The sequence below is a fragment of the Herpailurus yagouaroundi genome, unplaced genomic scaffold (assembly GCF_014898765.1).
Source record: "Herpailurus yagouaroundi ecotype Mexico unplaced genomic scaffold, PumYag 183, whole genome shotgun sequence".
Classification (NCBI taxonomy): domain Eukaryota; kingdom Metazoa; phylum Chordata; class Mammalia; order Carnivora; family Felidae; genus Herpailurus; species Herpailurus yagouaroundi.
Genome location: NW_024412414.1, coordinates 11272397 through 11288875, shown reverse-complemented (window position 1 = coordinate 11288875; position 16479 = coordinate 11272397). Strand labels below are relative to the sequence as shown.

The 16479-nt window shown below is 40.4% G+C and overlaps 2 protein-coding genes across 8 annotated transcripts in view; one reads left to right on the top strand and one right to left on the bottom strand.

Annotated features, from left to right (window-relative positions):
• CNTN4 (contactin 4) overlaps positions 1–4210 on the top strand; it is a 911050-nt gene extending 906840 nt beyond the window's left edge. For all 6 annotated transcript variants that reach the window (XM_040492136.1, XM_040492135.1, XM_040492132.1 and 3 more), the window contains one exon: positions 1546–4210. In XM_040492136.1, coding sequence (XP_040348070.1) covers positions 1546–1617 — 72 coding nt within the window. In that variant the 3' untranslated portion in view covers positions 1618–4210. The remainder of the gene's footprint in view (positions 1–1545) is intronic.
• A 10594-nt stretch (positions 4211–14804) lies between these two features.
• The window catches only part of IL5RA (interleukin 5 receptor subunit alpha), a 35619-nt gene continuing 33944 nt past the window's right edge, over positions 14805–16479 (bottom strand). For both annotated transcript variants that reach the window (XM_040492131.1, XM_040492130.1), the window contains one exon: positions 14805–15046. In XM_040492131.1, coding sequence (XP_040348065.1) covers positions 14960–15046 — 87 coding nt within the window. In that variant the 3' untranslated portion in view covers positions 14805–14959. The remainder of the gene's footprint in view (positions 15047–16479) is intronic.

Genomic DNA, 16479 nt, shown 5'->3' with positions numbered 1-16479 from the left:
CTATAAAATTTGGATGCTTCCCATCAGAAAAGAAAATGTTCATTGGTCATTTAACCCTTCTCCTGAATAAGCATTTGCTAACATGGACAAATACAACAAGACTTCATAGGGACCCTGAAGCTGTTTCAAGCTATGCTCCCAACTCAGGATGATTTGCCAATTTCCAGATAAAGTTTATGTTTACTGCACCCTTTTTTCAGGTGGACACTAAAGGCATTTTTATCTTTAAAAAAAGCAAAAACAAAAAACCTGGGGAGAATTGGATTCTATATCTCACTAAAGCAAGGGCTCTAAATTCTGTTGAAAGGAACCAAATTTGTGGAACCTGAGATGTGGAAGTAATCACCAGGCCACAAAAACCTGAGATTGGGGTTTGTCTGGGGGTCAGTTCATCTCACTTTGTTAAAATCTCACTTCATACTTTCTTATCATTATAAGGATTGTCATTGTTGTTCTGTTGTTGTTGTTTAGACCAGTGATTCTTGGTTTAATTCATTACAAAAACGTATCTTAAGCAATTAAATTGATATAATTGATATTAGATAATAAGGATGTGACTGTGAAAAAAAAAAAACAACAAGTTCTCTTCCTCAAAAGATTGTCCATTTTGTTGGTCAAAGACCTTACAATTTTGGAGGAGCCTCAAACAACAGCTGGTAGCCTGTTTACTATGAAAACTGGAAGACCTGTAAGAAAAGGTGTTATGTGAAAGGATTGAGATTATTCTGGGGGAAAAAGGGGGTATATTTAGACAGATGTGGATTTGAATCCCAATTCAGCTATTTACTAACTCACTGCTCTTAGACAAGTTTTCTTACTTCTCTGGATCCTAATTTCCTCATCTGTGAAAGAGTGTCACAATACCAGATTGCTTAAGGTTTTTGTAGGAATTAAGTGTCACAGTGCCCTGTGCCCAGCACAAAGGTAGAATTCAAAAGGGAGTAGCAACTTTTATTTTGCTGCATCACTGATGTAATAGTTATTAGCAATGTTATTAGTAATATTGAAGTTTCTTCTTACGTTAGATGTGGACATCCTCATGAAATGCTTTCACAGAGGTCCAGAGATGTCCCATAAGGTGCTCTTAGGTTCCTAGGTAGGTAGTCATAGAACTGACGTTAAAAAGTCATTAAGAGGGGCACCTGGGTGTCTCAGTCGGTTAAGCATCCTACTCTTGGTTTCTGCTCTGGTCATGATCTCACACTTCATGAGTTCAAGCCCTACATCGGGTTCTGCGCTGACAGCACAGAGCCTGCTTGGGATTCTCTCTGTCTCTCTGTCTCTCTCTCTCTCTCTCTCTCTCTCTCTCTCTCTTTCTCTCTCCTTGTCTCTCTGCCCTTCCCATACTCTCTCTCCTTCCCACTCTCTCTCAAAATAAATAAACTTAAAAAAAAAACTAAAATAAAATAAAAAATAAAAAGTTACTAGGAAATTGTTATTTCTGGTAGAATCTAGCCATTTCTACTGTTTCGAAAAGTGCTGTGGCCTTGCTTTCCATTGTATCCCGGGCAAGGCGATACTGAATGGATTATTCTGTCTTTCCAGATGCCTATGCAAGAGGAGCCGGGCCTTCTACTTCGAATGCATGCACACTGTCAGCCATCAGTACGATCGTGATTTCCCTCACAGCTAGGTCCAGTTTATGACAAAAGTTATCTAAAGGACTTGCTATTTATAATATAAGCAACATTTAGCTAGTTGTTTTGAAGACACCCAGTACTAAGTAATATTGTTGTTCAAGTACATCTTATTACTGGAAAAAAAAATGTTTTTTGCTTCTTTAGGAATGGCATTATACAGTACTTCCTCAAAGCAAACCTAGCTTTGTCCGAAGTTTCTTTGGAAACTCTGCAATGCACTGAAGACATCTGTAATATGATGTTACCAAAGCAGTTTACATATGTCCTTATATGCATATTTTTTATTATATATTTAGTGTTTTATAGAATTTTTTAAAGTTAACATGAAATGTAGATATTAATTTTTTCCTCTGCTGTAAAATGCTATGGGCAACACAATCATACAATTATTATTTGAAAATATTTCCTTTAAAGAAAAAGTTTGAAACTCATATTGATAAATAAATTATAAACTGTACAGTTTTACAAGGATTCAGTGGCAGAACAGCTGAAGATTTGGTCTGGAACTTAAGGCTGCGATGTGTAAATGACTCTTTGGATAGTTAACACATTGAATCAAGTCCTTTTTGACATGTACAATAGGTTTTCCCACCCTCTTGTGAATTTTGTTGTTCAACACAACTTGAGATGGTTTCAGGAATGGTTGTGAACTAGAAACCTAAACTAACTGCCCAAGAGGTACCTTGTGCAATATTCCCATCCCTGAATTTAGCATTGTACAGTAAGACTTTCTTTTCACTCAGCTAAGTTAGCATTGTGTCTGTAGTAGCATTATCTTAGGCATTAAATTTGAAGTTACCTATCCAGTAGTAACATAGACCAAAAGTTACTATAGTCAACCAACTCTTTCAAAGGATAAAAGATAATTTTACTATCTTTAACTGTATCTGTCTTGAATGTACATTTTTTAAAAAGGTAATTCTCTGTTGTTGGATTCATAATTTCTTTATATATGTGTATCTCTTTAATAATAGCCCTTCTTTTGAATCAAAATCATGTATGGAGTTTGGCACATTTCTCCTATTTCAGCAGATAGTTGCTGCGAAGAAATTTTTCACGACACTACAAAAGATCTTTAGTATAACTGTATGTTATCTTGATGATTATCCTGTTTTGCAGTAAGTAGCTTAGTTGCTTTACCTTCTAAGTCTTAAAATCACATATTGGAAAATTACAGTATAAAAAACCACCTATTCTTATGAAAAGAACTATTTGTTATAATGGGGGAGGTTTTGTAAGCAGCTGACACTTGTGGAACAGTGCATATAAAAGGCAATGAAATTTTCTATAGAAATTTTCACATGTGAACACTCTGCCACCTTTTATTCTTTCTCAGAGAGCTCAAATTTGCCTGTAATTTGTCATTTTTTGCTTACAAATAATATTAAGTTAACTTTTCAAACTTCTAACTCTATTTATCCAACAAGGTCCTGTCCTAATCAGGATTCCACTTGTGTAAAAAATAGGGTGGTAACCAGAAAAAAAAATTATTGTCAGTATTTCAAGCTGTGTTCCTTTCTTAGTTTGATATGGTTACTTCTATGTTAAAATAAAACAAAACTTAAAATCACACACACAAAAAAATCAACAAAACAATAAAATGAATGAAAAAAAAAAATGATACCCCAGGTAGTTCCCGACCCCAGTGTAAATGATATTTACCAGTGATCTAGCATATGTAATCTTTTTTTAAAGGTATTGTTAATAAATATTCTGTCATTTGTAAAGATACTTGTCTTTTGGGAGCATTTTTCCTGCCTGCCTGTCAGGGAATTTGTTAGCTCACCCTTGTGCTAGTCATAATTTGACATGACAGAGGGACTCCAAAGTCTCTGGCCATGATCCAAAGCTAGGTGACTCAGAGTATCCCTTTGGAATTGACAACCCCGAAGACACCATTTCAAATCCTCTTTGCAAGCAGAGAGGGTCATAATCCACAAATAAATGTCCTGAAGATCAAACTTGAATATTTCCTCTTGATTACCTAAGTCTTTTGCATATTTAACCTATGGATATCTGTTGTTTTAAGCTTTCCTCAACCCCATAGCCAAAAGGATAAAATCTAAACTTGATCGTTTAAGGCCCTTAATCTAATAACAACTTAACTTCGTACCCAGCTACACTGAGCCCTCACTGGCCCCTGAACACTGCTTGCTTTTGATCTCACCTCTGTGCCTTTTGATGTATGGCTGACCCCTCCTGACATGCCCTCCCCACCCTTATTTCTCACCCAATTCCTAACTGTCCTAGGGTAGCTCCAGCCCCAGGCGTCTGCAAAGTCTTCCCACACCTCAGCCCTTTAGGATGTCCTTCCTCTGGGTTAGCTACAATCCCTGTCAATACCACTCATTTAGTAATTAATCAGGTACTACTTTTGGAAATCTCTTGTACTGTTATCTTGCATTTTAAGTTAACTCCTGTATTGTTACTTAATTTTCCTTGTACTTATGCCTTGTCTTCCCAGCTAGATTGTAAGCTCCTTGAGGGCAGGGACTTTGGTCTTATCTTCCATGTACTCTCCATAGTGCCTAGCACAGTGCCTTGCAATAAATAATCATTGATTAATTGAAGGGGTCTTTGAAGTAGCATTTTGCATCAGTTGCCTGCCTATGTACCCTAGTGACCCAAACAGAGAAGACCGTGTCACTATTTTTGTTAGGTGGTGAAAAGCATTAGAAGGCCTGGCTTCAAACTTTATGCTTTGAAAAAGTCCTGTTATCTCTCCGCTTCATCGTCTGGTAAATGAGGACCTGGATTAGCTGAGTCCACCTGAGCTGAAGGTATTTTAGAAAGTGCTTCGTAGACACCTTCACCCACACGTGTCTGATTTCTTTGGCTTCTGTGTTTGTTGTTGCAGGTTGGGTTCACTGTTTGCAAGCAACAGAAAACCACTCTGGCTAAATTGAACAAACAAAAAGGAATGACACCGATTAGGTCACATGAGCCAAGAAAAGGCTGAATGACCAAGCCTTGATGACAATAAGAACCAGGCTATGCTAAGAACCAGACCACAGCAACTCTGAAAAGTCTATTCCAAGTGCTTTTTTGGGAATAAATTGGATTTGTTTATGAGTTTGATACTACTCTGTTCTATATGCAAATTCCTAGAAGAGTCTGATCTGTCCATTTTGTGTCCCATAGCCAAAGCACCTTGATCACACCAAACCTGCACTCATAGCAAAGTAATAGCTTACTAAAGAAAAATTGAGGTGATGTTTCCACAAGATGGGATGATAGATACTGGGAAGATCTAAGCAACACACTTTCTATGCTTAGCTATCCGAGGGGACTTCCCTGGACCGTAGTCCCAAATAATATTCTCAGATGGAGTGTATTACTACTTGAGACAGTGACTCTGAAGCAAGAACACTAGAAGGGGCCTATTTGCTTTGGTTGTTTAACCTTTTCAAGTGCTTACTTTTACCCTTACTCTTACCTTCTTTTTGTGTGTGCAATCTACCTGTGATTTAACTGTGTAAAAGAAAACTCTCTGGCCAGATAATTGGGTTCTCTCAATGTTCCTGAATTTTTATAGAGCTCCCACACCCTATGTACAAAACAGCATCTTTGCATGGAGGCAGAAGACATGAATGATAAATTTCATTTCTCAGGTGAGCTCAGAATTCTTTCAGCCTGTGGGATGGGGGCTACTATAAGCTTTCTATCTGAAGATTGAATGACTGAGTTTTTCCTACCATCAGATTTTTGGTTATTTACATCCGAGAAGCAATGTTCAATCCTGATTAAACTTTTCCAGTTCTTTCTCACCACCCTGACCTTGTTGCAAAGTATGCTCAAAGAACATTGAATGTTGAGTGTTGAATTATAAAAAGTACATAAATAGTACATAATTACCTACGAAAATGTCATGTAATTTTTAAAGTAATTTAATGTAATGCAATCAACCACCAGGTGATTTTTGTGCACTGTATTGGATTATCCATGCCACTGTTCTCCTCCATTAACCCAGATAATCAAGAATTGACTGTATTTTCCTGTTGTTACAACTAAAACAGTTCTCTATCCAACCACGGTGATTGGAGGAGCAAGCCTTTTCAAATCAAAGACTTATAGTCGATTTCTAGGCACACCCAAAATTACTCCATCACAAAATGAAAGACACTGGGCCTGACACAGGCAGCTTAATACAGTATATAAGAATACAGATTCTGGAGTCTGACCTCCTGGAATGCATTCTGACAATTGCTATTTATCATATAGGATAAGGTTTGTAAAGTCCTAAATGCACAGCTCTCTAAACATTAGCAACTATTTTATAGATCAGTTATTGTTCATTTTCTCAAGTGACTAAGATAGTCATAAAAACCAGACAAAAAATATACAGGTTTCCCATAGAGAAAATGTGTTGAGCTCAACATACATGTCCATTATCATCTTGTGTTTAAATATTTTCACATCTTGGGGCGCCTGGGTGGCTCATTTGGTTAAGCATCCAACTTGAGCTCAGGTCATGATCTCATGGTTTGTGAGTTCAAGCCCCGTATCGGGCTCTGTGCTGACAGCTCAGAGCCTGGAGCCTGCTTCGGATTCTGTGTGTGTGTGTGTCTCTCTCTCTCTGCCTCTCCCCCACTCATTCTGTCTCTATCTCTCATAAATAAATAAACTTAAAAAAATTTTTTCAGCATTTTCATGCCTTAAAAATATAAATATTTAAGTATTTAAATAATACAATTAATAAAATTAAGATATTTAATAATATTGATATTTATAAAACAAGTTAGGCAGTAGGGTCCTCACTGAGATGCCAGCTTTTCCACAAAGGCTTCCTCAGTTTCTCCATCTGGTATGGACCTCTTGTTTCTCTGACTTCCAGGGCGCATCATCAGTACCCTCACGTATCTATCATCCCATTAGCTGGTCATTAAATCGCTTCTTCTTCCCACCAGACAGACCATTTTAGGATTAGAGTCTGGTTGTAATTCTTGAGTGGACTTCCCAAGCACCAGGCCCATATCCCACCATCTCTATCACTAACAAAGCTAGAGGGAGGAGAGTCTCTGACATCACTTCCGGTGATTTGCTCAGCCCCTGCCCTCCTGCCAGGGTGTGAAAGGAGGCCCCTTTCCCCCCTGTGCTAAATGAGCCGTGCAGACCAAACATTCCAATTCCACGACTCCCGTGTAGACTGCAGTACTCACCAGAGATCACAATTTAAACTCCTCTGTCCTTTATCACCAACAGTTATGGTCAATTGTAGATTAGTAGTGCTCTAGCAATATAGAACACACTGAGAGAAAGCTGGGTTTTTTTGTTTGTTTGTTTGTTTTTTAAGTCAACCGTATAATAGATCTGAGTGTCTGGAATCTTCAAGGCTGAGGTCACTTAATGTGATAGTCCAGTAGCTATAAATGGGTCTTTGGCTACATCTTTTACCAATTGTTACGAACAGCACAAACTGTACCAGGAAATGTGTATGTCCTAGGATTTTAACTAACAAAGAATAATAGTTTAATTTGTTTTTATAGTTTTGGAAGTGCTCTTCACACTAAGAAGTGGGAGATGCTGGTTTTATTCCTTTTTCATTTATGAAATGGAGGTAAGGAGATGGTACTACCAGCCCAAAGTGACAGAGATGATTAGAAACTCAGGACTAGAATTTAGAACTGTTAATTCAGTTCATCTCGGCACCTAGAAATTAACCTGTAGTGAGAGAATGAACAGGAGAGAGTTTAAGTTCAACTAGAAACCAGTCAGGACACTGAGTAGGCAAGAGGAACATGGTGAGGTCCAAGCTGGGCACATCCAAGGCTGAGACGTGGGAAGTGAACAAGTCGTGAATGATGAGCAGACTCAGGGCACAGCCATTTGGAGGAGCAGGTCCCTGAAGTGGTTTCGGTCGGTCATTCAGCAAGGGACTAGCAGTCCCCTTCTGGGTTCTAGGCACAAGGGAGTGCTGTGGCAGTCAGAAAGTGAGACCCTATGAGAGCCACAGAATGAAGGAGAGGAAGACACCCGAGGCCAGTGTGAAGTCGCCTGATTTGGAGTCAGACTGTGGGTGGGGAAGCTAAGGGACCAGTACTGGCATTTTGTCACAGTGTGGAAAAACAATGATAATAATAGCTGACAACAATAATACTTGTGGTATGTACCTGTCTCTGTGCAAATCGACCTGCTGGTTTAGTTACTATTTATTCTTCATATTAGACACATGGGGAACAAAGACTAAGAGGTTTAGAGGTGTTTCCCAGGTCACAAAGCTAATAGAGATGCCAGGAATTCAGATGCTGGTTGGTTGACTCCAAAATGTTAGGTACATAGGTAGGTTGATAGGTAGGCGCATGGATGGATAGATATTGGTTCCTCTACGGCAATAAGAAGGAAGTAAAGTGGTGAGCTTCCCAGGAGGTTGTACATGGGCTGTTAAAAAGTGATCAGGGGGTCTGAGCCAAGATCCCAGGTATAAGATTCCCTCAGAGAAACGTCATATAGCTCAGCTGTGATTTTTCTGCTCCAAAGTGGTCCAGCTTGGCTATTTTTTTAAGTGTTTATTTATTTTTGAGAGAGAGAGACAGACAGACAGACAGAGAACAAACAGAGAAGGGGCAGAGAGAGAGAGAGACAGAATCTGAAGTTGGCTCCAGGCTCCAAGCTGACAGCACAGAGCCTGACGTGGGGCTCGAACTCACCAACTGTGAGATCATGACCGGAGTCGAATCAGACGCTTAACTAACTGAGCCTCCCAGGTGCCCCAAACTTGGCTATTTTTCTTTACTGCAAAGGGTGTTTTTTGCTCGTTCGTTGTACTGGACTTTCAAGCATCCTCAGAGCCATTTTTCAAATAGGCTGTCCTGCAAGTTCATAGTTGCCAGATAAAATACAGAAATCCAACTTAAACTTGAATTTCAGATAAAAAATTAATAGTTGTATAGTGTAAGTATGCCCCATGCAAAATTTATCTTAAATTCAAATTTAACTGGGCTTCATCTATTTTTATTTGCTACATCTGGCAATCTCATGCAGGGAGGAGGATTCATCCTCATTGAGGTAATTAATTTCTAATGAAAAATTCCAGGATCTGGGGCGCCTGGGTGGCTCAGTCGGTTAAGCGGCCGACTTCGGTTCAGGTCATGATCTTATGGTCCGTGAGTTTGAGCCCCGCGTCGGGCTCTGTGCTGACAGCTCAGAGCCTGGAGCCTGTTTCAGATTCTGTGTCTCCCTCTCTCTGACCCTCCCCCATTCATGCTCTGTCTCCCTCTGTCTCAAAAATAAATAAATGTTAAAAAAAATTTTTTTTAAAAAGAAAAATTCCAGCATCTGACTGTTGTGTTATCAGGTCTCTCAAGGTCCATGGTTCTGAAGTGTGCAGGCAGGGGAATTCCAGAAATGTTTCAAAGGGGTATAAAAATGGGCTTGTCGCCCAGAACACAACCATAGCACAACTTGGGAAAAAGTTATGTGGTTGATGTACCACTTATCACTCTTTAGAACCAAATATCTGAGACCAAATAACCGAGAGTTTGAATTGGCCCAGTTGCTCCTCTTTTATCTGTCAACAATTAAGATGTCGATGGCTTTCTGTGTGTTCAACACTTTTCTGGGCACAGGAAATCCACAGAAAATCAGATTAAGTCTTTCCTCTTCATGATTCATTGGAGGTGATTAAAATACACACTTATTTGAAAATGGTATGAAACATATAAACAGATAAAAGTGTGAACAGAATTCCGGACCCAAGTTTCTTGCAAAACCAACTTGTAACAAGATTAAGTTCAAACACAACAAATTTTTTCACCACCACCTCCCCTCCCCACCATAGAAAGATTTTTATGTGATTAAACATATTTCTCAAATCGATTGCTTTGCTTTAAAATAAAAAAAAAAAAACACAAGAAAAAGAGAAAAAAAGAAAGAGCACACTCAAATGTAGCATTTTGGATCCATTAAGCTATGTACAGATAAATATTGGCCCACAGTCCAAACCTGGCCCATTGCCTGGTTTTTGTAAATAAAGATTTATTGGAACACAGCCACTCTCATTTATATACTGTCTGTGGTTGCTTTTGTGCTATAATGGCAGAAGTGAGTGGTTGCAGCAGAGAACAGATGGCTCTCACAGCTGAAAATATTTACTATATAGATCTTTAAGAAGAAGCTTGCTGACCTTTGAACTATGACGGGGATACTTTATTGTTGATTTCTTTCCAGCAATTGCCCCACCCCCCCAGGTTTATATCTTCTTTCAGTTTGTCACTGACATCTACAGATCGTTGCTTTTAATTTTAATGAATGAAACTAATAACACACCTTCATGGTGAAAAGAATCCACTAGAACTTTAAAACAATACTCATGGGCCACGTGGGCTAGTTTTGTTGCACCTGCCACCCATTTATCGAGGGTAGTGGTACCGGCTACGAGTAGTAGTACAAATGGGTAGTACTGGTTGATGGAATTTCAGCAAGAGCTCTGCAGAGCCCAAGAGATGTCCACCTGGTGAGGCAGAGAGAGGCATTTCTGGAGCAAAAGCCACACCAAACGTGAGTTCTTACTATTTCATTATTAAGCTTTGGTGATAATGTAATTTCTGGCTGTCACCATACAGCTTTAATAAGTGAATCTACCCATTACAGCTCAATGCTCTAGAGCTAAATTGAATATACATAGTTTTCTGTTCTGATACACTTTTAAGAAATGCCCTTTGTTTTTCATTGTTCAGCTAAATTCAGCCAATTCCAACTCAGTGGTTAAGTACACGGTCAAGACATTGTCCTTGACCTCAGCGTGTTTCCACTTTAAATAAGACAAAAAAAATTTCTTTTAAATAATACAGTAAACTGTAAAATAGAATCAACCAGAAGTTCCCTGGGGAATACAGAGATTTTTTTCCTGGTGGCACAGGACTGAGACTTAGAAGATAACTGTTAAGGGGTGCCTGGCTGGCTCAGTCAGTGGAGCACACAGCTCTTGATCTCGGGTTGTGAGAGTTCAAGCCCCTGTTGGGTGTGGAGATAACTTAAAAATAAAATCTTTAAAAAAAAAAAAGCATCATCCGATGAAGAAAAAGATTGAAAAGGCTTTTTTTTTCCACGAGAGAAAGCTTACACAGAGGGATGGAGGGAAGAGAGAGCATGGTGTTTGTTACGGAGGGCACTCCTTGGGGTTGTGACTGGGGAGCTAGTAAGGAGCTGAGCCCCCTGGGACTCAGCGTTGAAAGGAGCTTTAACTTGAAGGTGATGGAATTATCCGAGGACTTGGGACGGGGGTGAGGTAGGCAGATGTGCCTTTTATGTAGGTTTTTCTAAGAAAGGCAGTCCTGGAGGCCAGGATTTTAGTTGCATTGTAATGGTCCTAGCTGAGAGAAGATAAAGACAATGTTGAGTACAAAGAACAAGAAAATTTGGGGGAGGGGGGGAATGAGAAAGGTAGTCCTGTTCAATTTGTGGACTTACACAATTCACTGTCATCTGTGTTAAACAGTTCTCATTCTGAAGTGAATGTACATTCTCATATATTACCTAAAACAGAAGAATACTGGAAAAAATATGATTGTCTTCTGGTTCAGTATAATATTCTTTAAAAAATGGCTTTCAAAAAGTTTGTGTCCTGGAACTTTATTTGCAGGGTGTGGAAGCAGGAATAATGACACAGTCACTGTCACAAAGATCCTTGGGTTAACATGAAGTCCTGTTGTCATTAGGATTTTCACCTTACCTCATGCCACCAAAGATTGTTTTTGGTTCTCTGTTCTCGCTTCTAGACACCTACTTTTTCTTTAACAGATTAGCACCTAAGGTTTATTAATTCCACCAACAGATGGTCCTGACACATACAAGTCTCACCATGAAAACGTTTGGATTTTTAATCAGGATGTTCTTTGCCCATGTGGAATTCTTGCCCAGGCTGCATAAATATCTTGAGGCCTTGAAACATTTCAATAAGCCTCAGATGGTTGTGCTGTTGGCACACTGAACTTCCCCTCCAGACTTCCCAGCACTTTCCCTATGCTGCACTCAAAGATTTCCAACTGCCAAAGAAAGACATTGGACTAAAATCCTTCCTGGAAAGGATGTCTTAGAGGAGCAGCATTTGTTCTGAGCGTGTGACTAAAGGTTTTTTAGAAGACAGCTGGCCCTCTATCCTGTCCTGGTGGGAGATGGAAAGAGCTGGGTGCCAATGTCTAATCAACCTGTTGACGAGGGTATTTACTGTTAAGAGAACGTTCACACTCTGATCTGTCTTGACAAGGCTAGTGAAAACTGTACAGAGCACTCAAAACAGGCCACATCCAAAGCCTAACTTCTTTTACATGGCTCTTGATACGTCACAACTTAGACACATCATCAGCAAAGAGGAGCCTAGGCTACCACCAGCCAGATGATCAGGCACACGTGTCTCCTGGTTATTTCCAATCATGTTCTCATTAGACACCCGTCTTCCTCTCCATGATATTCTAGGCCTTGGTGATCTCTGCCAAATATCACTCAGTTCCGACTATGTGCAAGGAACTGTGCCAGGGTTGAAAGAGGGTTTAAGAGGGTCCAATACTCCTAGACACTGCACATAAAATAAGTTGCACATGAGCCCCCATCCTCCTGAAGCACACAGTCTAGTGGGGAGACATCCAAACTGTGAATCGTATAAAGTACAGTGTAATAGCTCCAGTAGAGGGGCAAAAGCCCAGAATGAAAACCCAAGGGCAGGATCAACAAAAGTCTATTTTTGAAGGCTTCACGGAGAAGGAAACATAGGATATGGGTTTCTAAAACATGGGTAGGAGTTCGTAAGCTGAGCAGTGAGGAAGAGGAAGGTCATAGTCCACTATGGTCTACACTTTGTTGCCCTTGAAACATACCAAGAGTCAGATGGTGGTACTGGCTTAGTACCTCGGTGATGGCTGGCCAGTAAGGTCAAAGGAGGCATCTCTGAAGTGAGCACCACACCCAACAATGAAGAACCTGCCAAACTGGGGACAGCGTCCTTCTTCTCTTCCAGCCTCGTAGCAGAGGCAGTGGGCATAACCCTAGGTTTCCAGGCTCTAGTTTGAAAGAGATCAGAGAAGGAGCATTAAGCCCCAAAGGGGGCAATTTGGGGCAGGACTTTTCCATCACTTATGTCTTCAACGGTTGGTTTTCAAATTTTGGTATTCATCAGAAATACCCAGTGCTGCTGTTTGTGATGTGTGGCTAGGAAACCAGCATCAGCATCACCTGGAAACTTTCTAAACATTAAAAAAAATTTTTTTAAACATTTATTTATTGAGAGAGAGACTGAGCATGAGCATGAGCATGAGCATGGGAGAGGCAGAGAGGAGGAGACACAGAATCTGAAGTAGGCTCCAGGCTGTCAGCACAGAGCCCGGACGCAGGGCTCAAACTCACAAATCGCGAGATCGTGACCTAAGTCGAAGTCCGCCGCTTAATCGACTGAGCCACCCAGGTGCCCCATCACCTGGGAACTTTCTAGAAATGCAGAACCTCCTACCCCACCCCAGATCTGCTCTATCACAAACTGAGGATAGGGCCCAACAATCTGTTTTGATGATGCCTCCAGGCGATTCTAAGGCACTAGCAAGTTTCAGAATGCAGAACCTAAGAATATTCATTAAGAATGCAGGTTCTTGAAGAGCATTCACAGAGATAGTGTACAAGTCAGGTAATCGCACATTTTGCCAGTGATGGCAGAGCACCTCCATGGGCTATGCCCTCTAGGTCCTACTGCTAAGCAGACTCCAGCTTTATTCCAGCAGTCCCCTCTGCATTATTGGGATCACTTGGGCCAGGAATTCAACCCCTCATTACGCATTTTCCTTAGTGACTGCCCCTGTGAAAGGAGGCAGTAATACAAACAATGTGGGTTTCTCAGGTTTGGAGATGATGTGTGTAAAGTACCTGGCATAGTTGCTAACACTTGGCCTCTTAGTTCAGGCTGCTACAACCAAGTACCATACTCTGGGCGACTTATAAATAACAAACTTGCTTCTCAGTTCTGCAGACTGGTATTCTCTGTTCAAGGTGCCAGAACGGCAGGGTTCTCGGGAGAGCCCTCCTTCTGCTTTCAGAATACCGACTTCTTGTATCTTTACATAGAGGAGAGAAAACTCTCTGGGGTCTCTTAAAAAGGGCACTAATCCCATTCATGAGGGCTTTACCCTCATGACCTAATCACCTCTCAAAGACCCCCCACTTCCTAATACCATCACACTGGGGTGTATAGTTTCAATATGAATTAGAAGGGGATGGGCATAAACATTCAGTCCATAATACTTGGAAACAGGCAACAAATGACAGCTGTCTTACTGCTCTGCCTGTTGTTCTGGGTCCAACCTGCTGCTAGTTTCAATTGATGGTTACCAAAAGAGCACCCTCTGGAAGTATTTGGTAGTTAGTCAGTGTGCCCCATTATTGAATCCAGTTGACTAAACCAACTCTGGGAGGCATAAATCATCCTACAAGAGGATGTCTAGATTGGGATGTTCGATGGAATGTTTGTAGAATATCTTTGGAACCTAAAAGGCTAGGACTGATACGGAACTACTTGAACAGCACCCAGGAGTTGCTCTTAAATCTTTGGAAGCAAGCATCTCTTGCAGAAAGTTCATTCTTGATTGAGCAGTCCCCTTCCCAACCCAGTTCTGCCTTTCTCAGTATGTTCTTGAATATCAATGCTGTCTTCAAGAATACAATCTCAAACAATATCCTGTTCTCTGTTTTGGTTTGGAGTGATATATTAGCTCTTTGTGTTTTTAATGAGTTTGCTTCAAATCATGCTTCCTCAATCATAGCTATAGAATTTGAGATCATGCTTCTCTCCCTCTTCTTCCCCCACTCCCCCAACACACTACTTGAGACAAAAAGTATTCTATGAAACAACAACAACAACCCACCATGGCTCCCACTTGCTCTAGCTTTAGGAAAGACCATCTCAAATCTAAGTTCATAATTAACTCCAGGCTGGTGCAAAATGCTTTCTTCCTGATATTTTAGTTGAGTATTACCATTGGCAGCTTCACCTATAAAACCAGCTCTGCCAGTTGACATCAGCCTTAAAAACTGACTCGTGTACAAAAGTTTGAGGTAAGTAATGTAAATCATAAAGACTGGCAGGTGAGGAGTTGGTACCCTGTAGAGTGGGGAGAAAAGACATGGCAGAATGATCAGATTAATCCATCACCCTGAGTGAGCAAGGAGTTTTTGATGAGGCATGTACACTTTTAAAAGATTTGTCTGAGTGTATTGCCTTGCAGCTAAATTGAGTGTTCAGTAAATTCTGAACTCTTCTTAGCCAAGAAACAACAGTTCCTGTTCTTCTTATCGCTGAGGCATGTGAGTGTGAGCTCATTTCGAGAATGCTGCAGTGCCAATCAAAACACAGAATCTTCCAGGGTCTCAAATCCAGGGTCTTCCACATAACTTATGACTTCAATTTCTGTTTCAGTGGAAACAGTTTTCTGGAAAACAAAACATCCCCCCTTAGATGTCTTTTAGCACATTTTGGTTCTCTCAAATTTCTTTACAATTGGTTTTGTAAAGTGTATCTTGCTTATAAAAATGGTAAATGTTCACTCAAGAAAATATGGAAAATATAAAGAAAACATCAACTTACTTCCCAAACACAGCCCCATCATTTCTCTTCAGCCTTTTTTTCTAGTTACAAAGTTATATTAACAGGTAAATGAAGGCAAATGGATAACTAGCTTTATAAATTGCTTTCTGTGTAATATCATGTGATATTTTAAATTATATATTCTTGGGCTGCACCATTGAATAGATCCGTCACTTTCCATTTATGGTTTGTTGTAGTCCCCTTAAATTTGGATATGTGTTTGTCTAATTTGGGCTATTATGAAGATGTTAATTAGAAACTTTGTGACAGAAACCACCTACAAGAGGTATTTATCTACGTTGTTTACTCATTCAACACATTTTTTTTTTCCAACGTTTATTTATTTTTGGGACAGAGAGACACAGAGCATGAACGGGGGAGGGGCAGAGAGAGAGGGAGACACAGAATCGGAAACAGGCTCCAGGCTCTGAGCCATCAGCCCAGAGCCCGACGCGGGGCTCGAATTCACGGACTGCGAGATCATGACCTGGCTGAGGTCGGACGCTTAACCGACTGCGCCACCCAGGCACCCCTCATTCAACACATTTTTAATACTTCCTGTATCCTGGACATGGCTCTGCATTGAGGATGCAGTGACAAAGAGATGTGCTCTCTGCCTTATGTGCTAGAACTTTAAGGGTTTATAGTCTATTTAATTTTGGAAAGAACCCTCTCTGGTTACCATTGTAGAAATAAAGAACAGCTGGAAACTGGTATCTAACAAATTTAAAACATGGGATGCAATTTTTTTTTTAATACAAAAAGCCTTCTATTTTTTAACTGAGCTTGAGAAAGGCTGACTTCTGCCCCTCCCACCTCTCCCTGCCACTGTCTGCCTCTTGAATGTTACAAAGCAGTCTCTGACTTCGGTCTGGACCAGCAAAAACTTGCTTAGTGAGAGCTCTGGGATGGCAGATACCCTCCAAATCCCAGGACCCTGGGTACCCACACCAAGCTCAGAGATGCAGGTTGTAATTAAAAGCAGATTTCCTTTGCCACTCACCAAAGGTGTCCTAGTGGGATGCAAAACTGTCCTTGCCAATAGCACTAATGGGTCCCCTCATCATCCTTGGGGAGAAAGCCCCAAGAGTCAGTTGGAAGGGCTTCACCTTTGGAGATACAAGCTGGGCCACTGTTTACATATTCTTCCAGGTGGAGAATTTAGGCTATAGGGCTGACAGTATGGGGCAGTGCTTCATTTTCTAGGTTGCACTTACTGTCTTTGTCTCTGTCTCTCTGGTTTTTTTTTTTTTTTTTTTTTTTTTTTTTTTTTTTAAA